The 27068-nt window shown below is 38.5% G+C and overlaps 1 protein-coding gene across 6 annotated transcripts in view; it reads left to right on the top strand.

Moving 5' to 3' along the window:
* MGAT4C (MGAT4 family member C) overlaps nucleotides 1-6596 on the top strand; it is a 91576-nt gene extending 84980 nt beyond the window's left edge. For all 6 annotated transcript variants that reach the window (XM_072146515.1, XM_072146517.1, XM_072146516.1 and 3 more), the window contains 2 exons: nucleotides 512-656; nucleotides 4923-6596. In XM_072146515.1, the coding sequence (XP_072002616.1) occupies nucleotides 512-656; nucleotides 4923-6079 (1302 nt within the window). In that variant the 3' untranslated portion in view covers nucleotides 6080-6596. The remainder of the gene's footprint in view (nucleotides 1-511; nucleotides 657-4922) is intronic.
* Nucleotides 6597-27068: the final 20472 nt, after the last annotated feature.

The raw sequence follows: 27068 nt of genomic DNA, 5'->3' as shown, positions 1-27068 counted from the left end.
ATGGCCAGTGTTGTGGTGATGGCAGTTACACATCATTACTATGGTAACAGAGCAAGAAAACCTGTTAGATCATCACTGGGAGCAGAGCATAAGAGGGAGGAGGAGTTACTGAGAACTAAAGGATCTTGGGACTTGTAGTTTCCAGTGGCGGCCATCTTAGTGATAACCTACTTTAAAGAGGCCAGACTGCGACTTTCATTCCTCATCTTGACTGTAGTAACTCCCAACTATCTGATCTCTCATATACTAAACTCTCCTGTCTATAGTATATGATCTTTACAACCAATTACTTTGCTAGCAACATTTACAGAGTCAACACGCACAAATGGTGCCAGCACTAATTGCAATAATCAAATCAAAACTATAACCATTCAAGTTTTTTTGACCAAAATAATGCCACAATTTTCTCAGAGGAAAAGAATAGAACTCAAGGTGTTAAGGTTCTAGGTGTTAAGTTTTACTAAAAGTTATGTGTTACACCTTATAATTTACCTTCATGTTTTTCATATAGGAAGAAGACAAAAGACTTAGAGATGCTTCTACTCACCAATTAAGCTCAGATCCATATGGCAACGCTGTCAGGGAGTTCTCTAACATCTCCTCAACTATAAATGTTACATATCAGATTTTAGCTGGAGTACCTATATCAAGAAAACGTAAGTATTAGTTCCAACATGAATTCCCTGAATCCATATATGCATTTCTTGCTTTACATTTCTGTATGATTATAAAAAAAAAAAATAACCCACTAATAGCACTATGGGGATGTACACTGACAGGAGAAACTAATGAGCAGGAGTGGGCAGTGATTACAATTTAGGGATTTACACTGACAAGAGTAAAGAAGGTACTTGGGGAAAGGATATCTTCAGATGATAGTGGCAGACCCTAAAATTCAGCTAGGAGAGACAGAGGCAGTTAGAGGACTGGACAGTACACTGGGGAACTGTGGATGTGACCTGGTGGGGCTTGAAAAATAGCTCAGAGGACCATGGAAAGAAGTAGAGCTGGAGCATTTCATGCTGGAATTTGTAGTCAGTAAACACAATGGGGCACATTTACTAAGAACAGGGCAAACTACACTAAATGCAGTTTGTCTGTGTATAGTGCAGAGTGCTCCAGATTCCGTATTTCTTGTGCCCGTTCTTCATGAATCTGGCACTTCCCTGCGCTGCCCCGACAGAGTGCACCAACTTTTTCTGATGCACCTTCAACATAGGGCATGCAACACGTTTCATGATGCCTAGTTCAGCTGCACCACAAAAAGGTCACGCGCAAAACAATTGTGGTGCAGAGCCCAGAACCTGTGTGCAGAGCCCACATGAGTGCGAGAGTACTTTCTGAATTTAGTCATTAAATCATCTTATTCCGAGCACATTTACTGAAAATAAAATATAAAATACTTCATAAGAAATAAAAGTACATTTAGTAATTTTATTTTAAAGTTTTTAGCAAATTAATATTCTGTACACATATACATTTTGTCTAAAAAACACATATTTAAAAAAAAAATCAAAAAGAAGTAGGGTACTTGACCTCAAAGGTACAAATGCCCCTTCAACCAAGTGACTTTTCCACTCTAATCAGAGAATTTTTCAAGTGTAGTTTAGCAAGAGCACTTGTTAGAAATAAAAGATGCTTTCATCACTTTGATGTCAAGTACCATGCCCCTACCTTGAGTTATTAGCTGTGGTACAATATAACTAGAGGCATTTAGGTGTGCATCATGGCTAACTTTTTCACTCTTTTGCAGTCTATTTCATTCTTTATTTCAAACAAATAATCATATTCTGTACATTGGTTTATTATTAGAGATGAGCGAGCACTAAAATGCTCGGGTGCTCGTTATTCGAGACGAACTTTTCCAGATGCTCGAGTGCTCGTCTCGAATAACGAGCCCCATTGAAGTCAATGGGAGACCCGAGCATTTTTTTAATAAAACTGAACAGTAAAAGAACAATGCAAAAAAAAGAAATTCCAGATGTTTGCAGATGTTTTACTTGTAAGAACACATTGAAATAACACTATTCTTCACTTTGCAGGTGTTCGCGCGTGTCTCCCGCTAAGTTAGGAGATGTGCACGAACATCTGGAATGTGAAGAATAGTGTTCTTTCAATGTGTTCTGCACTTAAATGCTCCTGTGTTCACTGTTTTTAATGTTTTAATTCTATTCTTCACTTTGCAGGTGTGCGCGCGTGTCTCCCGATAGGTTCGGAGATACGCGCGCACAGCTGCAAAGTGAAGAATAGGATTAAAACATTAAAAACAGTGAATACAGGACCATTTAAGTGCAGAACACATTGAAAGAACAATATTCTTCACATTCCAGATGTTCCGAACATCTCCGAACCTAGCGGGAGACACGCGCGAACACCTGGAAAGTGAAGAATAGTGTTATTTCAATGTGTTCTTACAAGTAAAACATCTGCAAACATGTGTAATATTTTTTTTTACAATAAAAATACTTTTATTCAATTTATTTTATTAATTTACTGCTCGATCTCGAGCCGGCGAGATACTCGTCCGAGTAACGAGCCGGTCCGAGTATGCTAATACTCGACCGAGCAGTATACTCGGACGAGTATACTCGCTCATCTCTATTTATTATGAATTGCAACTAGCGGCTTATTGTGAAGCTGCTGGACTCTAATGTAAAATCTGTACCAGGCTACCCATTATTATTATATTCTTTTTATTCATATGTGCAAGAGATAAATTATGGGCATCAAAAGACTTTGCGCTGGATTCAACTTCACTTTCATTAAGTTACTAGTGTGGTATTATGGTCTCCCTGGAGTCCTGTGTTTAATTCTATCAAAAGGCATTGCATGGGCATGGATATGTCTTGTGGCATTTTTAACCTCTCCATGTGATTACAAAGGCTTCTACGGGGCATTCCAATTTCCCCCCAAACTCCAAAAACATAGGTTTTTGCATAGGTTTGAAATCTCAGAATGTGTGCCCAAAAGAGATAATGATGATTAAGTGTATATAAATGCAATACATGGGTGGGTTGCTTTTGTCAAATTTATTATTTGGTTAGACTAGTTTTCACAATAATTAACTAAATTCATGATTTGCAATTTGGCCCAAATTTTCGTTTAGGCATATGCTTTGGCGCAAGATTACTCCCGCCCCCCCTGCTGTAGAAATAGTACAAAAACACGTACCAAATTTATCAAGACCAGTTGCTCCTTAGAGGAACATTTTGCGACAAACAAAAAAAATACAAAATTATGAGAAAAAACAAATACAACAATATACATAGACTCACTTCATGAATTCATAGACAAATTGTAATGATAAATCCCCCCCCCCCCAGTGAGTCCCTTTTGTCCCACATAAAGTTACAATTAAGTACCCCCACAGAAAATGTTATTGTGTTCCCTTCGATGCAGAAATGGAGCTGAGTAAAGCATGTCACTTTTATTGACCAGAGACAAACTTTTCCCTAAATACAGTCCAGTATAGACTTACAGTCCAGTATAGACAGCTATAGTCTTTTTACTATAAGAAGGAAATATTTAGAAAACATATTTTTTAGATAACTGAAGGAAGAATTGTCAATTATCCTACAGGGTAATTATAGTACATAATTTAAAATATAAAAAATTTAGGAAATGCTCTTACTTAAAGAGAACCAGTCAGGCCAATTAACCCCCCAAACTAAATATATTTTCATTAACTGCCATTAGAAATCATTGCCTCTATCCCTTCATTGTCCCTCTACATGCCTGTAACCCTAAGCAATGAGGTCCTAAAGCTGTATGCAAATGACCTGTGAAATGTCCAATTAGCATATTTAAGCTGTCCACCTTATTCATGAGTGGGAGATAGAGCCACACCCCCAGTGCTTGACTGACAGTCTGTATAATGGTGTCAGATATAATGGTGTCATGTCTCCTTTATGTGCTTCCTGGTACTAGCGCCCCCTGCAGCCTGTGTGTATGAAATACTTCTATATAGATGACTGACAGCTTGTATAATGGAGTGAGGTATAATGGATTGATGGCTCCTCCATGTGCTTCCTGGTGCTGGCGCCCCATGCAGCCTGTGTGTATATAGGAGAGATACAACAGTTCCAGGCAGCCATGTTATAGCAGAACATGTCAGATTCATGTGTAGCTGATGTCTGTGTCTCTCACCTGTGTATTAGGAGGGAGAGCATGTTAGCAGATAAAGCACACACACTAGCAATTCTTTACTATACATTACACACAGACATGAGCAGGGGGAGGAGAGGGGAGAGGTAACAGGGGTGACATCACTGCCTCTGACCATGTGACCAGCCTCATTTACATAATAAAGCAAAGATGATTTTACAATGATTTATGTATAAATTGACTAGATAAAGTCTGGGGTGGAATCCTTGTGAGCTGCTCCAACAGGTAGAGGTGACAGAAATAGTGACAGAGACCTGATGACAGGTGTCCTTTAAAGCCTCTCCTTAATGTTTTCAGGTGCTAAATATTTGTAAGAGTTTGAAGCTTGGATTTTTGATAATATTATTAATTTTCACTTTATCAAAAACATCAAACAATAACATATACTCTGTGGTATATTGAGCAAACATAAACTAAAAACAAGCTACGAAGGTATGGAGTCTGTAGTCTGTACATATAAAATTGTACCCACATTTCTTAGTTATTAATCAATATTGAGATCTAGTGGTTGCCAGATCTGATTACAGCACTCGAAAATGTCCTCTTATGATGGTAAGTACTAGATTATTAAATTAAATCAGTGCCTAATGAATATTTGAATGCACTGGATGTCACATTCAAGAGGTTAAATCTGCAGAACATGGCCTCAGCCATCCAAAGCAATTGTATAACAAGTGCAATATGGTTCTTTACTTTTTATATAAGAAGTAATTAGAAAAAGAACAGTATGGATATTCACTGTCTTTCTTTTCATTTAGGTTTTTTAACAATTGGCTTATCATCTGTGAAAAGGAAAAAGGGAAATTATTTGCTTGAAACCATCAAGTCTGTATTTGAACAGTCAAGCTATGAAGAACTGAAGGAGATAGCTGTAGTTGTTCATTTAGCAGATTTTGACCTAGCTTGGTGTGAAAGCATTGTACAAGATATATCAAGAAAATTCTCCCATCATATTATTGCAGGAAGACTGTCAATTATTCATACCCCAGCACAGTACTATCCTATATTGGAAGGTTTAAAAAGGAACTATAATGATCCTGATGCCAGAGTTAAATTCAGATCTAAACAAAATGTTGACTACGCCTTCCTATTAAATTTTTGTGCCAATCTCTCAGAGTATTATTTAATGCTTGAAGATGATGTTAGATGTGCCAAGAATTTCTTGTCAAATATTAAAAAAGTGATCAACTCCAGGAAAGGATCAAACTGGGTCACATTGGAATTTTCAAAACTAGGATATATTGGAAAACTATATCATACTCATGATCTATCGCGACTTGCCCATTTTCTACTTATGTTCTACCAGGAAATGCCTTGTGATTGGTTGCTGATTCATTTTAGAGGTCTGTTAGCCCAAAAAGAAGCTATTCGGTTTAAGCCATCTCTTTTTCAGCATATGGGATATTATTCCTCATATAAAGGTGCTGAGAACAAATTGAAGGATGATGATTTCGAAGAGGATTCGCTTGATATACCTGATAACCCTTCTGCACTTCTCAGCACAAATATGAATACCTTTGAAAATTATGAGGTTAATAGGGCTTATAGTAGTGCCGAAGAATATTTCTGGGCGAAGCCTCCTTCTAGTGGTGACTTTTATCACATTGTGTTTCAGAAGCCTATAAAAATAAGCAAAATAAAAGTCAGTACAGGAACAGAAGATCGGCAGAATGATATTTTACACCATGGGACCCTGGAGGTTGGAGAAAGATTAGTTGGGACTAAGAAGAACAAAAAATGTACCACTTACCTTAGGTTAGGTGATTTCATAAATGGAAACTTTGAAATGGACAATATAGACCGTAAAGTTCTTTTTAATATTGACTGTATTCGAATTTTAGTGACTAAAAATCAACTTGAATGGCTAATTATTAAAAGTATAAGTGTTTGGACTACTGAGACACTGAACCAATGAAATATTCATTTTGCTGCCTTCCTCATGGAAGAAAGATATTTCAGTTGAATGCCAACTGGTCTATTTCACTTATGGACTACTTTTTTGCTAATATGTGAAATGCAAAATGGCAAATTAAACGTTTTCTTTCTATTTTACTATTTATGTCCGGCAATATTTCAGTCAATTTGGTGTTTTTTGAACGTCCTCTATTTTATATCAAACTGAGCTTAATTTTCCCATAATCTAAATTTTTGTAGCCTATTTATTTCAAGATTTTATGTGTTAAATCTATGGGAATGTCACTAAGGACATATATAATCTGTCTTGCATTTCTGTTTGTTTTGTCTTTATTGTACCGTATTTTACTACCTCTATTTTCTTTCTATATTGAGTCCATTTTTTACCATAATCTTAAAAGTTTAATGCACAAGGCAAACTTAATTAAACACTGTGATTGAACACTGTGGACGAAATATTTTTCTTTTATGCTTTACTACGAGTTGTTAAATCCATTAAACTTTGATTGAAATGCTTATATGTGTATAATTTCTTTTCAAGGCATATTCATGGGCTCATTAGAATTGCATATATTCAAATATATGGAACACGGTATTTATTTTTTACAAAGTATTTTATTTTTGTTCAAGTCAAGTCGGCAGAATATTTTAAATATAAAACTTTATAAGAATACTTAAGAATTCTTAGGAATACTTACTTCTCGACTGTTTGTATCCAGTTAGGGAATCAAGGACGTTATGATAACTTTGAACATGATTGTTTATGATAAGGCCAAAGGATGCAATACAGATAATAGTGCCAGTGGAAATCCAGCATTGGACAAAATAAGGAACTTTGGGAGTTGCATTGAGCCGAAACGCGACTGCGTTAGTCCTATTACATGTTCTTTTCTGATTGCTGTATGCACTTTTTATAGAGATATAAAGAATAACGTGTGAATTTTTAACAGATACCAACTTTGTCCAGTGAAGAATATACACTTCTGTCCATTGTCTGTGTTGCTTCCACACCAAGCGTCTGGTATCTCCATGCACAGAATATTGCAAAGACTCCTTTTCTGGTGAGGTGTGTTGTTTTTACTGTGTACTTCAAATCCAAGGACAGGACAGCACTCGCTTATACAATCCACAATCTCTATTAAGCATGCAGACATGTGGGGACGCCGAGGTCCGATAGTTAACAGGCTGTTTAGCGCCAATAGCGCTTTGTCAAACCTCCTTTTTTACTGTATACCGTAATTTTATCTAAAGGCCAATGGACGTTCTATATAATAGCTGAGCATATCTTACATGTGCCAAACTCATTTCTCTAATCACACCTGTATTACTTCTCTATAGCTTAGTATATTCAAATGGAACAATGGCAGGATTTACAGAGAACAGTAATTGAAGAAATGTTTACATATGGCAAATGAATTTAATTAAATTTAAATGCCCAGATGGGAATACCCCTTTAATAAGGTATAATGCAAATTCTCTTTTGAATGTCAACAGTTTAACCCAGGAAGATGTACAGCGCCGCTTAAAGACCACTACAATAGACAAATCACCTGGCCTAGATGGTATACACCCAAAGTACTGAAGAAATTATGTACTGTAATTGATAGACCATTATTTAAAATATTTTAAGATTGCAGGTTTCTGTTCCACAAGACTTGTGCTTAGCAAATATGGTGCCAATATACAAAAAAGGATCCTGGAAACTAATGATCCTGGAAACTAATGACCAGTGAGTTTAACTTTGGTTGTGGGGCAAATATTTGAGGGGTTTATTAGAGATTCTATCCAGGAGTAACACACAGTACATAACCTTATGCACCAGCATCAGCTGGGTTTAAGAGGGAACAGTCATGATCAGCTTCTATGAGGTGGTAAGCTGTAGTCTGGACCTTGGGGAGGCTGTGGGTGCTGTGTATCTGGACTTTTCTTAGACATTTGATACAGTGTCACATAAAAGGTTGATACATAAAATAAAGTAATTAATACAGAGGCGGATAGTATAGCATTACACAGGGATTTGTGGAAGCTGGAGGATTGGGCAGAAAAATGGTTGATGGTTTAATGTAGATGAATTTAAGGTTATGCACTTGAGTCATGGAAACAAAAATGGAAAGATTTATGTTTCAAACAGTCAATTACTTGATAAAACTGGTATTGGTCGATGGTAAATTAATTTTAGTGACCATAGTGAGACAGCTGCTAATAAAGTAAATAAAATTATTGTATGTATCAAGAGAGGCATAAATTATCATGATAAGGAAATAGTTTTGCCCCTATACAAATCATTGGTCAGACAACACAAGTAATATTGTGTACAGTTTTGGGCACAAGTATATAAAAAGGACATTGAGAATGGATGGACTAGAATACAAAGACCGATTATACTTGGTCATGCTGACCTGGTGTATATTTCAGTTATAATCTGCACCATTCCACACCCTTGTCTACTTTGGGCCCTTAATTGCTCACTATGTTATAAAGAGATAGGCAAGGTTCAAAAGGGGTAAAAAGATGCTAAGTCTGTGTCAGATTTGCCAGAAAATTGTCACATTGGGCATAAAATATCAGAGCCAATGTATGAACAATTTACCTGAGCAATACCACAATTTCTAGACCTTAAGTGACTCATAGTCAGCATTTTCTAGTAGATTTCTCTGCCATCTCTAACGGTAATTTTCACTTCTACATGAGATAAGGGATAGAGACCTTATCTAAATCCTTCCTCACAATTCTGAAACCTCAATGAGCATCTATCCAACTTGCTAGCAAGAGAAACTTTAGCAGAGATTTCAGCAGAATGAAATCATTTTATCAAAAAGATAGGGAGGTAAATTAAAACCATTTACCAATTTCCTACTTACATGGTACATTATTGTATATTATGGCACATTATTTATGGAAAAAATGTTTAAAAGTTAGTTACCATTTAAATCTCTCCTAATTTTTTTCTGTATTGCAATATGATCCCAAACCATGTCCTAAAGAAAAAACAAGAAAATCATCTTTTTAAGAGATAGTTATGATTGTTTATCCGGCACTCAATTATCAAAACACTTTAATAAAGTTAAATAATCAAATATGAAACAGTGAAAACTCATTGGTAAAGTATGCTTTAGAAGTGACATAATTTGTCAAGTATATATACAGTATAAATTGTGATTCAGTATAGAAAATCCTATCCATTTTGTTTGCCTTTTACATTAGTAACTGTTAAGGTAAACCTAGCTGAAAGATCAAATCCTGTCATTTCTACTTTTATTATTTTCCTAAAATGTACTGTAATAGACACAATGAACTCAAGATGGCGCCGAGACAGAAAGGTTTTGAAGCTAATAAGACTTCAATGTGTGACAGCAGGGAAGTTCTCCAATCAAGAGACTACATGAGCTGGGAATTCTCCGCCCCCTTCTGCTTCTTTCCTAATTTCTATATAGGTTTGTGAAACCAAATAAAGTTCACGCAGTGCAGATTTGCCACAGGCAATGATAGCATGAGCGAGATTTAAATCAGCAAATGTGTCTGAATTCCTTACGACGTGCACGCATGCTGATTGATTAGACGCAGCCAACGCACACTAAAAAAGGATATCTTAAATCCTACCCCAACATAACCTTAAAATAAATCTACCCCTTGGCTTTTGTTGTTTTATGCTGAGGTCACTGATTTATCAGCAATTTTATGCCCATATGGGATCTTATTTTCTTTAGCCACAAAACCTTGCCAGAAAATATATTTTTAGAATTATGCTGATTACCCTTTCCAAGGGGCATTGACGTTAGCTGGCTTTCAGAAAAGTCTCATGCAATTTGATTTGATGGCCCTTTCAAGCAGCCAGCTGCTTACTGTCTTAAATGAGTGAAGTCACACCCGGGATCACTCAGTGGAGCTGACTGCTCTCAGTGCGACTTTACTGAGTGAACCTGGAAGTAAACCAAACATGCATGAGCAAGACATCACCGACCCTTGTAAAGGGTGGTTTGTAAAAGGCATGAATAATATGGGAAAGTTGGAGCTCTGAACAGCTTTGCTCAGGCTCTAGTGCCCAGGCTATCTATTTAGCGTAATTTTTAAACTGAATTTTCTCATGAATGGCAAAGTTTTGTGGCTAATGGAAATAAGATCCTGGGCAGATGTGACAGTGACTTAACCTAAAACAACAAAAGGCAAGTGGTTGATTTCCTCTAAAAAGAAAGAATTGTATGAACTCGAATATCATGCTGCTTTAATGTAAGATTTCTTTATTTAAATACAATCCGCATTTTATATCTTTTGAGTCTTTTCTAGAAAGATGTATAATTAAAATATGAATCAAAATAGGCATCTATTAATCAGCAAAATATTTCAATAAACGTCTCTTCAACCTTTTATATTTCTATTCATTAGTCAAATTGAATCACTTTTTCATTCCATGGAAATATATTTAGATTGCAGATTCAAACAGAAGAGTAAAATTCATGTTGCTTATCTTTGTTGAAAAAAATTTGGTCTCCAATGATGTTATTCCCTTAAATGTCTTTCATAGTATAGTTAAATTATTATATATATATATATATATATATATATATATATATATATACAGGCAGTCCCCGGGTTACATACAAGATAGGGTCTGTAGGTTTGTTCTTAAGTTGAATTTATATGTAAGTCTGAAACTGTTGGATTGTCATAAGACCAGGATTAACAATAAAGCTAAATTACAGACACCTGTGATAACTGTTACAGCTGTTTAGTAGCCTAGGACTAAAGTACAATAAATTACCAACATCCAGAGGTCCGTTTGTATATATATATATATATATATATATATATATATATATATATATATATATAGTTTGCTGATAAAAATTAAAATTGCCAATTTAATGGAAAACTCCTGATCACTGCACAATGTACCTGTCAGCACCTGTCCAGCAAATGCGCAACGGCAACCAGGCTTGGCGCTAGCTGTCAGACTAGGTAAGTGGTGGCGAACTCACCCTGTGACATCCCTGCGGGCTAAGGCCCTGTCTAAAGCAGATAAACCGCCCTGATAAGGGCGAACCAACTATCAGGAACCTAACTGACGGTCCCTGAGCGACCCTACAACATGACAGTGGCTCCAGTCTCGCCATGACCTGGTGGTTAAGCCGGCAGACAAGGGGGGTAACGTAGTGGTCATGACTAGAACTTAGTACGCCCAGGAAGCGAATAGACAATTGGGGGATATAGACACATACAGCCCGCTTGATTCGAACCCCACTGTGACATTTCAGACACAATTACGTTCTTTTTTTAGGTGGTGTGTCGAAAATGAGATACTGTCTGAAAAAACAGCAAGAAAACTATTCCCCACATCCCCAAAATACCCCAACTGGTACTTTTTGCCGAAAGTACACAAGACACTCCTCAATCCCCCCAGTCGCCCTATTGTTGCCGGCATCGGATCACTTACTGAACCTATTTCACAATATCTTGATTAGTATTTGAATACCGTGAACAACATGAACATGAGATTCACCTCCGTATTTGGGGGAAAGGAATTGGATTTTTTAGACGTAAGAGTCAGTGTAGAAGGAGAGACCCTCAATACCATTACCTTCAGAAAACCCACCGCTTCCAATTCCTTATTACGGTATGATAGTTTTCATTCGAAACACACTCGCGTCAGTTTACCTTATAGTCAATTCTTATGGATAAAAAGACTGAACAATACCAACAGTGGATTCAGAACACAGGCACATGATCTTAAGATTAGATTGTTAGAACGGGGATATCCCATGCAGGTTATAGAGACAGCTTTCAAAAAAGCGTTAGACTCCCCCCAAAGACAGGGAACAGCAAGAACAAAAAATTACAACAGTAACAGAGGACAATGCCCCCCAAAAATGAGAGATTTGCGTTCTCTTTTGTTTACAGCCCACATGGAGACGCTATTCGAACTGCTATCCATAAAAATTGGGACCTCTTAAAAGATGATCCCCAATTAGCAGAAGTCACAATGCAGAGACCCGTTATCTCATTTAGGAGGAGCAAAACCATTAGAAATCATCTAGTTAGTAGTCAGTTCTCCTCTCCGAAAAGAACGTGGTTAGAACGCAGCATCCCAAATGGGAATTATAGGTGTAGGTCTTGCAACTTTTGTAAATTTAATAGCTAGGCAAAACACATCGATCTGGGTGGCATCACATGGAAAGTGAACTCGTTCATCACGTGTAGAACCACACACATAGTATACATTCTCTGGTGCCCATGCAGGTGTTTCTATATAGGTAAGACTATTCGGAATTTGTTTGTACGATTTAGGGAACATTGTAGATCTATAGAGACAGGCAATGGCTGCCCTAGGGTCATTGAACATATAAGGGAACAACACGGAGGAGATCCGGAGGTACTCCAATTTGCTGGCCTCAAGAAGGTGGAAAGGAACCCAAGGGGAGGAAACAGGGAGAAGGAACTGTTACGTCGAGAGGCTAAGCATATTATACGATTTGACGCCATGGGGAGACTGGGCCTTAATGATAGGTCAGTCTTTTTGGGCACAGATTGACCATGGTGAGAGGGCACAAAAACTACGTGTTCCCACCTGCAGTGTCTCAGGATGATCAAAAAAATAGGGGGGAGTTATATGTGTAAGAAGATGAAAATGTTATATATACATTGAGAAAAGGGAAAAAAATGTACAGTTGCAGTATACTTGTATATTTAATTACTTAATTATTTACTTCCCGATTCACCTGTCTTTTGGAAAAAATTGAAAAAAAGAAGAGATGCAATGTCCTGTGTGTTTACATATTTGTGTGCCAGCATTTGGTATATATTTCTCCTGGGATTGCCAGCTAACTGCCGAGATCGCTTCACATTTTATTGTTATTTACAACCCACAACACCTAAAAAGGCGATTTGCCCTATCGTAAAATTATGCGAGGACAAGAAAATTAAAATTTAAAATAAGGTATAACAATGTTCTATCTCTAAGATTGCGTCTCAATCTATCTAGACTCATTATAGTCACGCAGATCCAATTCGTAGGAATAGAAGTGCATAATTATCACGATCTCTGTGTTATGCTGGCACCCCTTTGATTACTGTCCTTTTAATGTGTCTTTGTTGTTGTGTTGCCATAGCAATGAGCACGTCACGGGGGGTGTGTACCTACTCACGGCTTCCGGAAGTGCTGTACCGTGTGACACACGGCCGGCACGTTACCGGAAGTCATGTTTAAAAGGGCATCCCCAGAGACATGCCTTTGTAGGCTTGAGAAAGCGCCACACAGGTGCGAAACGGCCCGTTGCTAGCCGCGGTCTGTCCATGTCATCACTCTGTTGGTTCTAATAAACTTATGCACGAATCTGGTGAGTGCCGCTTCAACATTTTCTTCAATAAAGTAACATGACAAGGGAAACTTACTCGTCTGGCAGCTGCTGGATGGTGGAGCGCTCAGGTAACTGGAATACAGGAATAGACCAGTGTTCACACTGGCACACAGAAACCAACACAAGACTGAACAGGTAACCGGAATACAGGAATAGACCAGTGTTCACACTTGTGCACAGAATACTAAACAGGACTGAGTCAGGGACAAAACAACAGATATAGACAGGTCTTCAGGCAGATAGTCACAGGTCAGATCCAGATACTGGTGCAGGCATGATATACACAGGTCAGGTCAAGATCAAAAGGTTATATACAGGTCAGGATCAAACGGGTTATATACAGGTCAGGTCAAGATCAAGATCAAGCGGGTAATATACAGATCAGGTACAGATACAGGCAGACAAACGGAGACAGGTAAAACTGAATTAGATACACAAGGAAGACAAGACTCAAAATAACCAGCAAGGTATGATGGGAATGGGCAGGAATATAAGGCTGATCCCGGACACGCCTCCAGCAGCACGCTGGGGGAACTGTCCATCAGGCTAGTAACCCTTGCTGGGCAGGACAGAAATGCAAGGACCAGGGTGTGGCTCAGTTAATCCAAACACAAGAATTAAGCCACAGTTCACACACAAATAAACACCATGTATTCCGCCAACTGCGGATAGAGCGACGATCAGGCACGGACGTTACAATACCCTGCAAACAACTTATATAATGCAGCTACACTGCTTTGGGAACACTGTGAGCATACCGTGTTGCAGCAGCTGTGGTAGACCGTAGAACAGCCAATTCACAATCATGCACAGGGTTACAGGGCTCCCTCTCCTGTTGTAGCACATAGGGTCCTGCTCATCAATGAGTCTTTTCTTTCCTTAAGTGCATGTTGTATGATGAAGCAGGTTGTTGACTCACTGTGCCACCTGAAAGACTTGGCTTTGGGCCACTCCCAAGAGTAATATCCAAGTGACCCTGTCAATTTTTACCTTTTATCCCTATACAGGGTTCCCAACTTCACTTCAACAAGGTTACAATGCTTATACATCATCTATAAATAATTATTCAAGGTATTATATCAATATATATTATGTTGCATATGATTTCCTGCTTGCTTATTATTTGAATTTTTTGTTTTCATTATTTTTTATTTTATTTTTGTTTTACCTCAAGTGACTTACAGCTAAAATATATACACTCACTGGCCACTTAATTAGGTACACCATGCTAGTAACGGGTTGGACCCCCTTTTGCCTTCAGAACTGCCTCAATTCTTCGTGGCATAGATTCAACAAGGTGCTGGAAGCATTCCTCAGAGATTTTGGTCCATATTGACATGATGTCATCCTAGTATCATAGTATCATAGTATATAAGGCTGGAAGGAGAAGCAAGTCCATCAAGTCCAACCTTCAAGAATTAAATAAGTGTTTTATCCCCATAACCCGTGATATTTTTTCTCTCCAGAAAGTCATCCAGGCCTCTCTTGAACATGTACATAGAGTCGGCCATAACAACCTCCTGCGGCAGAGAGTTCCATAGTCTCACTGCTCTTACAGTAAAGAACCTTTGTCTATGGTGATGGTAGAATCGCCTCTCCTCTAGGCGTAGAGGATGCCCCCTTGTCCTGGTCACAGGCCTAGGTATAAAAAGATCTTTGGAGAGATCCTTGTACTGTCCGTTCAGGTATTTGTACATTGTAATGAGGTCTCCCCTCAGTCGTCTTTTTTCTAAACTGAATAATCCCAAATTTTGTAATCTGTCATTGTATTCTAGTCCCCCCATTCCCCTAATAATCCTGGTTGCTCTCCTCTGCACCCGTTCCAGCTCTACTATATCCTTTTTATACACTGGTGCCCAAAACTGTACACAATATTCCATGTGTGGTCTGACCAGGGATTTGTATAAGGGCAAAACTATGTCTTTATCATGAGAATCTATTCCTCTCTTGATACATCCCATTATTTTATTTGCTTTAGCAGCAGCCGCCTGGCTCTGGTCACTAAAATTAAGTTTACCATCCACCAATACGCCCAAGTCCTTTTCAGCTTCAGTTTTACTAAGTAATTGACCGTTTAGAACATAATTATACTTTTTGTTTCCATGGCCCAAGTGCATAACTTTACATTTATCTAAATTAAACCTCATCAACCATTTCTCTGCCCATCCCTCAAGCTTCCACAAATCCCTCTGTAATGCTAAACTATCGACCTCAGTATTTATTACTTTACACAGCTTAGTATCATCTGCAAATATTGAAACTTGACTGTGTAAACCCACTACAAGGTCATTAATAAAAATATTAAAAAGAAGTGGCCCCAATACTGACCCCTGTGGCACTCCACTGGTAACATCAACCCAATCTGAGAATGTGCCATTAATGACCACCCTCTGTTTTCTATCACTAAGCCAATTACTTACCCAGATACACAGATTTTCTCCTATTCCCAGCAGTCTCATTTTATATACCAACCTTTTATGTGGCACGATGTCAAATGCCTTTGAAAAGTCCAGATATACAACATCCACAGCGTCCCCCAGATCCATTCTTGAACTTACCTCCTCGTAGAAACCAATCAGATTAGTCTGACAGGACCGATCTCTCATAAACCCATGCTGACGCTGTGGGTCATCACACAGTTGCCGCAGATTTGTCAGCTGCACATCCATGATGCGAATCTCCCGTTCCACCACATCCCAAAGATGCTCTATTGGATTGAGATCTAGTGACTGTGGAGGCCATTTGAGCACAGTGAACTCATTGTCATGTTCAAGAAACCAGTCTGAGATGATTCCAGCTCTATGACATGGCGCATTATCCTGCTGAAAGTAGCCATCAGATGTTGGGTACATTGTGGTCATAAAAGGATGGACATGGTCAGCAACAATACTCAGGTAGGCTGTGGCATTGCAACGATGCTCAATTGGTACCAAGGGTTCCAAAGAGTGCCAGGAAAATATTCCCCACACCATGACACCACCACCACCAGCCTGAACCCTTGATACAAGGCAGGATGGATCCATGCTTTCATGTTGTTGACACCAAATTCTGACCCTACCATTCGAATGTCGCAGCAGAAATCGAGACTCATCAGACCAGGCAACATTTTTCCAATCTTCTACTGTCCAATTTCGATGAGCTTGTGCAAATTGTAGCCTCAGTTTCCTGTTCTTAGCTGAAAGGAGTGGCACCCGGTGTGGTCTTCTGCTGCTGTAGCCCATCTGCCTCAAAGTTCGACGTACTGTGCGTTCAGAGATGCTCTTCTGCCTACCTTGGTTGTAACGGGTGGCGATTTGAGTCACTGTTGCCGCTCAAACCAGTCTGCCCATTCTCCTCTGACCTCTGGCATCAACAAGGCATTTCCGCCCACAGAATTGCCGCTCACTGGATGTTTTTTCTTTTTCGGACCATTCTCTGGAAACCCTAGAGATGGTTGTGCGTGAAAATCCCAGTAGTTTCTGAAATACTCAGACCAGCCCTTCTGGCACCAACAACCATGCCACGTTCAAAGGCACTCAAATCACCTTTCTTCCCCATACTGATGCTCGGTTTGAACTGCAGAATATTGTCTTGACCATGTCTACCTGCCTAAATGCACTGAGTTGCCGCCATGTGATTGGATGATTAGAAATTAAGTGTTAACGAGCAGTTGGACAGGTGAACCTAATAAAGTGTGAGTGTAAATGTACAAGTTTATTACTAATCTGTTTAATTGCTGAATATATCTGAATTAGAACTATTTGTAATATTATTAGAAGACTACTAATCTAATGCTCAACTCAAATACCTTATCTCATATTCTTATTTCATTATCCGCCATACATTAAGATAACAGTCTTTTCAAATTATTTTAAATAAACCACCTAAACCATAAAGCCCAATCATGGTTTAAACAAGAGTACACACCCACTAGAAAAAGCACCAATCATAGGTTGAGTGGGAGGAACATCTACAGAAAGAAAAATTTCTTACAGTTCTCCTTCTGGTCCATTGTGTATTCTAGGACCCAATAGTTGGAATAGCCGAATATTCATATTGCAGGTGAGTTCTTCCTCAGGTCCCCTTACCTCAATTCCCCTATCCACGTTATCTTATTGTTTTTGATGAACAAATAATAAGCTTCCACATTTGGCTTCTACACATTTTGAAACAGGGATTAGTTCTACAACATAGCGTCCCAAACAGGAAATGTGAAAAAATGATCCTACACTTCAGAAGTATGTGTAAATAAATATATTTTTACCTATACCTGATGCCTGCATGATTGTGTACCTTCTGTTTCATGTAGGATCTGCAACCGGCCTCCGATACGAAGGTGTTTGTACTTCGGCAATCTGGGACCTCATGTGGGGATTAATGCCATTTCAAGTATCGCAGAGGGTCTTCTCTTTTTGATTATGGTGAATTTGTGAGAGTGACCCCTAACTGAATAGAACTGTGAATAATCTTTGCAATCTGGTGAGCCATACTCCCATTTTTTCTTTTAGCACCCAGATTTGTTCTTCTGTGAGTGCTTTTTATTCTTTTCTTCTTCCTATTGTCCACGAGATAGGCTAAAGGTAATCATACATGGTTTGATAGATATGCAATCCAAAAGATGAATCTTTTGCAGAGAGCTTCATATGTCTTTCAGACAATACCAATTAACATTCTGCAGATGTATTTTAAAACTATAAATCATACCTTTAAAAGATTTATGTGGCAGAAATTTTAAAGTACTTTATTATTACTTAGTCCTAAAAACAGAGGAGGGCTCAGACTATCAGAAATATTCTCCTATTATATTGATAATAATCTGGCCAGAGCGGTTGATTGTCGTAGACATGCTCATGTCAAACAGGCTCTCTCGACCGATAATCATGTACGCCTCCAGTGTGGAATCACCAGACTCTCCAGCAGGGAGAGGAGTTAGCTATCGCCGATTGAGGTGTGCACAATTATTAGCTTACAGCATGTTTTTTTTTTTTCCGCAGGAATCCCAGTATGTCAAGCATAATGAAGATATGTGCCGGGATCTACATCTATGACAAGTCACCGGGTGTCTGTGAAGAGTGGGCGGGACAGAGGGGTGCATATAAAGTGGCGGGGGGTGTCCATAATTAGAGCACGGTGAGCGCCTCAGACTCATTCACATATTTTTATAAAGTTCTTTCCACTGAAAAAAACGTGCAAACTGCTTGCTCATGTATTTATAAAGTGTATGCCCAGCTTTGTGTCACCGGTGTACTGTGTCCACCGCACCACAAAATTCTGCACATAAACGGGGGGTTCTGGTGCGGAGTCAATCCATGCTCCATATTTATCATGCATTGTCTGACAGAATTGTGTCACATGCCACTCTCTTATGTTGGTGTTTTGTTGTTTGTATTTTTCACCCTTTTTGTGGATGCGTTTTTTTTTTAAATTGAAGCAAAAATTACAATTTTTTAATCAGCCAAAAAAAGTTTATTTTTTCTTATAATACAAACATAGCATAAAAAGCATTTTCTACATGAAACAGCTTTGTTTTTTTGGACATTATTGCTTGAAAGACAACTACAGTGTTTCTTTACATTCTGGCTTAAAAGGCAGCTACTCAATCTGAGTTGCTTTCCTAAACTGCAACTTTTTGGAGTTGTTTTTTCAAAGGCAAATACTCAAACTGATTTTTTTTATTGCTGAAAACTCAACTACTCAAAGTGATTTCCTTTATGATGCTTAGCAATTTTTATTTCACTGCAAAATAACATTTGTGTCATCCATAGCATGACACAGGTCTGTTTTCTCCTTGGGATTTATTTAAATTATGTCTAACAGTACCATTTTTTCTTCCTAAAAATTCCAAACCCATGTTAAAAAGTTTACCAACATTATTGAAAGTGAACACAGTTTTCTGGAACCACCTTGTTGTGAATCTTTTTTGATATTGGTTTGAGAACACTGATGAAAGCAACAGCATTTTTAACCTTTGGGTGAACATCGCCTTGTTCTATAATCTTCCTGCTTTACCTGCATCCATTATTATGATATTTACCAGAAGTTATAGCCATTTTCTTTTCAAATTGTGTTGTCTTTTTCCATGGATTGCATATTTCACTGTGATAGGCAAATCTATGTGAAGTGATTATAAGGGATGGTTAGACACAATACAGTATAATTTGTCAAACTTGTAAAAATTGATTTTAGACTTTCAGGAGAAGCAATACTGTACAGCCCACCCACTGCCTGCAAGATTAAAGTTGCCTGTGCCATGCTCCATAATACTGCCAGACCCAACAAGCTGCATATGGACATAACCATGGATTTGTCAGAGGATATCCCCCATCAGGGCGAGGTGCCAGCAAAACCACAAAATACACTGGACCAGATAATTTGCAGACAACTCAGAGATGAATATTTTTATTCTTGCTCTGGTGGATTTTCTTTTTCAACGTAGTGCCCTTGTGGCTGGAATTATTATGAATGTCTAATACTGACAGGAATGAACATAAATTCCTATTTAATTTTAGCAAATGATTTTACATTTTTGTCTTAAAAGTATGTTAATTAGAAAAATACATTTACCGTATTTACCCGTGTATAAGCCGACCCGAGTATAAGCCGAGACCAGTAATTTTACCACCAAAAACTGGGAAAACCTATTGACTCGAGTATAAGCTGAGGGTGGGAAATGCATTGGTCACAGACCCCCCCCAGTATATAGCCAGCCAGCCCCCTATAATATACAGCCTGTCCCCTGTAGTATACAGCCTGCCCAGAATTAAAAAAAATAATAAACTTATATACTCAACCTCCGGTGGGCCCGATGTGCAGCGCTGCTCCCCCGATGTCATTGCGGCTTGTCTTCTGGCTTCCAGGGTCCTTTTCTGTCACATCGTGCTGGGCTCCACCATTGTCCTCCCACGGGCGGCGCCTAGTATGACGTCAGCAGCGGCGTGTCATACTATGCGCCTGCCACATAGAACAATGGTGGCGCCCAGCACGATCTTACAGAAGACGAGCCGGGAAGCCAGAAGACGAGCCGTGCGGACATCGGGGGAGCAGCGCTGCACATTTGGGCCACCGGAGGGTATATAAGTTTATTATTTTTTAAGCCCATTGACTTAAGTATTGACTCGTGTATAAGCCGAGGGGATGTTTTTCAGCACATTTTTTGTGCTGAAAAACTCGGCTTATACACAAGTATATACGGTAGTTAACAGAAATACAGTCAGAAAATGTATTTTTAATTTTTAAACATTTGGGCATCGTCATCTGTAAAATTCACCAAATTATGGAATCAAATAATATAGATTGAAACAATAAAAAAGTGGATATTAAACTTCATATCACCATCGAAAGCAATAAAACAAGAAATGTTATCGCAAATGAAAAATAATATACTTTAAATTTAAGCATGAGATGGTAAAAATATATTGTTTACTTTTTGGGGTGGAAACGACAGGAGAGGTGGACTGGCCCCTTTCCGCATTTTGCTTGCCGTCATATCTGAATGGAACATTGAGCAGTTGATTAAAATTGTGGCTGTGAAGATGTGGAACTCAGTTCCTGCTTTATGGTCATCAGGCAACTAGATGCAGTGGATGGGCCTGGGATCACTTATGAGAGGGGCAAAGTGCTCACCGAGTCTGGAATGTTGGTACTTGTATTCCGTTTATACAGAGTACTGCTAATTGGTGAGGGTTTTGGAGACATATCCAAAATATAGCATTCCTTTGAATGACGGGAATCTTTAGATGATTTAGAGGCAGGGCTTAGCTGTGGGACTGGCTCACAGACAATTGAAACATAAGGAGGGGGGACAAGAGGCACATTCCCACAGTTACCCTGAGCCAGATTTCCAGGTTGAAAGTTGTGGAAAAGAATATTTGCATCACAAATGTTCTTCCGCACAACCTCTATTGTGTGTATAAGCACTTTCCGTGCCTCCAATATTTGCCTATATACGCCCCATTTTGTACCATGCAATCCCTGGAAATATTAGCATTTATGGACTGTTTTTCAGCAGGGCGAGGTGGTGGAATTTCATCCCCACATTGACCCACTCTGAGGCATTCCAGCTGGAGGTTTTAGGGGGGCAGTAGCTGCAAGTTCAACCCCTGATGTGCAGCATTCTCTGTTGAACAAGATAAAAAAAAGGACAGAATAGTTCATTTTGAAAGCCAAACTAATTTGATTGTCATGTTATGCTTAAGATATCTGTTCAATATTTGATTAATAAAGTTATATTAAAACATACAATAGGCACAATTCACACATACATAAGTATTTTAAATTACATCAATCAATGCAATTTTTTTTTAAACCATTCCCATTAAACGATGGTGGAGTATAGTCAGGGCCGGAGTAGAGGGTTCCAAACTGGGCATTTACCTAAGTTATCACCAGTCCAGAGGAGGGGCATGTCATCAATGTACCCCCACCATTTTTACAATTTATTGGAGTGGCCATGGATGCCAACATGGCACCCACTTATGCCAATATGTTGATGACCACTCTTGAGGAGGAACATGCCTCCCCATAATTTTAATCTGTTATTAGGTTGTGGAGGTACATTGATCACGTGTTCCTCCTCTGGACTGGTGATGACTCATCACTTGATGGTTTTCATTCTTTTTTAAATACCATTGATGCTAACATCAAATTTACAATGGTAAGTCTCCCTCAAGACTGCAATTTCTTGTTGTATTAGTTGCTCAATAAGACAATGTTTTGTCTACCAATATATTTGTAAAAGAAACTGATTCCAATAACCTTGTTAGGTTTGAAAGTGGACATCCAAGAGCTATGCTCAAATCATCACCCTACAGCCAGTGAATTACAAGTGACCCACAGATGGGTGACATTAATTTGGACAACATGAGTCAGAAATTTTTGGACAGAGGTTATCCCAAATAAAGTGTTGAGAGAAACAGAATTAAGGCTTTGACACATACACCATGAGTAAGGGAGCAGGATAGCGCTTGAAACATGTAGGTTTAAATTCACCAGTTTTTTTCGAGCACACGTGTTTACTCCTGTCCCAATGCATAGTTGTAAGAATTTTTTAAAGTTTTTCCATGTATGCCATGTTTTATTCAATCGTTAAAGCTGGTGCTGGATAATTTGCCTTTTGTTATGTTGACTACCTCTAGGATCCAGGAGATATCCAAAGCAAATGCTGAAGATGTAGGAGGGTGAGCTGATACAGACTTTCTTTCATATTACATGTTTGCCGCTTCACATTCTTGATAGATAAATTCTTGATCAAAAACTATTAAAACTATGAATTACCACATGTGCTTTACACATTCTCTTGATGAGATTTAAGAGGTAGTCAACTGAAATGGTCTTCCAACAGTCTTGAAGGAGTTCCCAGAGATGCTTAGCACTTTTTGGACCTTTTGCCTTCACTCTGCGATCCAGCTCACCCCAAATCATCTTGCTTGGGTTCAGGTCTGGAGACTATGGAGGCCAGGTTACCTGGTGTTGCACCCGATTGCTCTCCTTCTTGGTCAACCAGCCCTTACACAGCCTGGAAGGGTGTTTGGGGATCATTGCCCTGTTGAAAAATAAATGATGGTCCAACTAAATGCAAACCGGATGCAATAGCATGCTGCTGCAAGATGTTGTGGTAACCATGATGGTTCATTATACCTCCAATTTTGTATAAATCTCCAACAGCAAAGCACCCCCACACCATCACACCTCCTCCTCCATGCTTCAGGGTGGGATACAGGCATGTAGAGTCCATTCATTGACCTTTTCTGTTTCTCACAAAAGAATGGTGGTTGTAACCAAAGATCTCACTTTTGGACTCATCAGACCAAAGCACAGATTTCCATTGGTCTAATGTCCATTCCTTGTGTTCCTTATCCCAACCAAGTCTCTTGTGCTTGTTTCCTGTCCTTACCAGTGGTTTCCTATTAGCTATTTTACCATGAAGGCTGCACACAGTCTCTTAACACTTGTAATAGAGAGGTGTCTGCTGCTAGAACTGTGTGCTGCAGCGACCTGGTCTCTAATTTGAGCTGCGGTTAACCTGTGATTTCTGAGGCTGGTGACTCGGATGAGCTTATCTTCTTTCCTGTGGTGGACCTCATGTGAGCCAGTTTCTTTGTTGCGCTTGATAGTTTTTGCTATAGAAGCCTCTTACTAAATCTGAATAGTTTTGCCCAGGGCCGCACTCTGTCTAAAACCAGCCCTGAGTAAAGTGCATAAATAAATGCTAAGTATTTACTAAGTACTAAAAATAATAGAAAAAGTTCTGCAGCAGTGATAAATCAGTAATTATAACATTTAGAACAACTTATTGTAAAATTATTATATGTACACTGCAAATTTTCCATATGGTAGCAGGCAGATATATTTTAATAATAGAAATTATTCACTTCCAAATAACTTAAATGTGTTACCAATAACCAACCACTAGATGGTAGCATGTAACCATTAAAAGAGTAGAGTTTACTGACTGCAGAACTGTATATATTTTTTACGTAACATATAATTTTTAAGGAAAAAATTAATCACACTTTTTTTGCATGTTGTTTAATTGGTAGATGCATCCAAAATATCTCACAAATGCTTTATTAATCCTTTTGCTAGTAAACAATAGCCAGATTCCTGTGTTTGTAATAAACCTGCTCAGCACCATAGGGATTGTGGTCCATTGACAAGTTCTTTTTGAAAAAGCTCCTATTACATCCTAATGTGTGTAATACAAAATTGATAAGTAAGAGAAGAGGCACCCTGTGTACATCACTATTAATTCCCTCAGACATGACTGTCTTGTCCCTAAAACCTAGCTTCAGAGCAGCGGCAAGTGGAACCTTACCCTGAAAATGAATTCATATGTTCAGGTTGTTAATTTACACATTAGTTAATCCAAAAAATTTGGAAGATCCCAACATGCCATGTTTTACCTCTATGTGGCTCTTCGGGGGATATTTATTCAAGACCTGTATACTGATTGAATATTTAAAAGAGATTTAAATCATGCTGAGGTAGTGTTGAATTTCAGGGACATGCAGTAAAAGTCATCGGCGCAAATTGGAAATATTTGGGTAACACGTCGGGAAAACGCGAATCGGGCCCTTAGTAAATGACCCCCAATGTATCTTCATGGATTCCCAGACAGCCCATGACTTGGTGCACTCAGTGTTATCTGAGGAATGGGAAGGCGTGCACAGATCTGGATTATCATTGTAGCTCTGGCTCCAGGCCCAAAAATTCTTTCTAGGGAAACCTGAATTTTCACTCATTCTTTATACTGTAATGGTGTTTTCAGGATACTGATATGATTGAAAGCTATGACAGAGAAGGGTTCAATAAGTTACTGCTTACATTTTCTTTTGGCACTTTGTGATAAATAAATGGGGTTTGGTTGTAGTTTGGGCACCCAGTCCCTAAAAGGTTTGCCATCACTGCCCTATGTTGACAATGAAAGCCATTGGGCCTCTTGTGGTGAATCAGAGTTAGTGGGCCTCCTGTAGTGGATCCTTGTAGCCAGAAAATGAATAACTGATGTGTTGCCATACACTTTCTTTGTCCATGAAAAGAAAAGTCCTCAAATATTATCTTTTTCTGACATAGGCATACAAGGGCTTGTTTTTTGTTGTAAGTGTTGTATTTTTGTTTTAAGTGTTGTAAGTGTTGCTTAGTCAAGGTCACTGCCGATGCAGCAATGCCCGTTTTATGGTCATTTATTTTATTTTTTAATACATTGTACATTACCTTATAGGCAAATGGATGATTTTTAAAAATTATTCTTATTATTTAATTTATTTTGACATTTTTTACTGTCCCACTAGAGGACTCCCACTTGATCCATGATTACTGTTACAATACACTGCAGTACTTCTGTACTGTTTGCCTATTAGACCCAGTCTTCTGCTGGGCCGGATACGCATCTATAAATGGCAGTCACAGAGCTCTTCTTCAGACCTCCAGCTGTCATGGAAACCCACAAACACCCTGTGGTTGGCATTGTGGGGGAAAGGATGTCAAAAATTGCATTAATTGGCAATAATTACAACAAAACCAAACACATGTTTTTTCATGTTTTATGACACTTTTTTAGAAAAAAAAATTTGACTTAGTGTTGCTACTTTCTAAGAAACATTCCTTTTTTTCTGTTTATTATTTTATTTTTTATTGTCAATGTACCCATCTTGCAGATTATTTTTAGCAGGATGGAAGGGATTTTTATTTATACTACTTTTTAATATAATTTTGAACATAAGTTTTTTTTACATTGTTCACCACACTGATTATGTAGCGAAGATCCATGAGGAGACATCCCCTTCTGGAAGGCACTGTCACACTCAGAGAATAGACCGGGATGGTATATCCATAAAAGCAATTTTAATAAAAATTCTCTGAGTGTGACAGCGCCTTCCAGAATGGGACGTCTCCTCGTGGATCTTCGCTACACAGCCAAGTCCGCCAACACTGGTTTGCCCGGACCTGAGTCCCGTCGGCAGCAGTCCCTCAATCTATTTTATGACACGCTCCAATTTTCACTAAACCAAGTGAGAGATATTCTACTATACATTTTCCTTATCAAATGAAATACACTTGAATCCTCTGCGCTTTTTGTCTCCCCCTCCCATTGGCCACATCGATGCATACCTGTGGATCCCCACATTAACGCATTCAACGCCAGCCCTCCGTTTGTTCACATTGATTGTGTGACAATGTTTGATTACTTCTAAAATTCCTTTGTAGACTCAGTTACCAATACATTATAAGATTGTTAGTTGTAACTGTGAGCAATCTATTAGGATTTGCCTCTAGGAGGTCCTACAGTGATCACACAGCTTCTGTGCCTGGACATTCACCCAGTGTAACTGCATGTCTAAATGTGGAAACTCACTGTCAACTTGGACCTACGGTTCAGAAAATCTGCAGTAAAAAGCTAAACCAAAGCTGCAGCAATACGTTGTGTATGAGCCTAAACCAAATATTGTAGCTCATTTCACTTAGAGTGAAGGGATATACTTGATGATGCTAGTTGAACACAGTGAAGGGATACATAGTATCTAAATAACAATATTGGCATCCCATCAATTCCCGAAAATAACGAGTATAACTGACTAGAATCAGTATCTCAAACAAATAGCCCATACACATTCAAAGCACTCCAATAGAATATATTCACACGTCTGGCTCTGCTTCCTGTAGATTTTTAATCTTTTTGTGTGCATTGGTATTCTAAAAAAACATTTTAATATATTGAAATAAAGATATTTAATTTTATCTCACTCCTCCTGACCAATGGGTCTTAGCGAGGCCGCACTTTTTTGTAAATTTTGTCTAAATCAATTGAGGACCCAGTCACATTACTTTCCACAATTTGGGTTTCTGGTTTCTTATAACACAGAAATAAGACAGGGCACACTTGTTGCTGATTTCAGTGTACAATTCGCAAAAAATTGTGTACAATTAAAAAAAAAAACTAGATTGATGAAATGAAAAATCTTTGTACTTTTGGTAATTTTATTGATGAGTAAACTGTATGTAATTTTTACATGTGTAGTAAACAAAGATCTATGGCTGAGTGGAAGGTGCATGAACTGCATATTATTCATGCTATTTATTTTTATTTAGGGTAACTATTTCAGGATATATGACACCAGATTTTACCCTATTAAACCACTAGGTAGGTCTGACATATCCCCC

The sequence above is a fragment of the Engystomops pustulosus genome, chromosome 4, assembly GCF_040894005.1.
Source record: "Engystomops pustulosus chromosome 4, aEngPut4.maternal, whole genome shotgun sequence".
NCBI classification, from domain to species: domain Eukaryota; kingdom Metazoa; phylum Chordata; class Amphibia; order Anura; family Leptodactylidae; genus Engystomops; species Engystomops pustulosus.
Note: the sequence above shows the minus strand (reverse complement) of the source record. Positions and strands in the feature narration are given on the sequence as shown.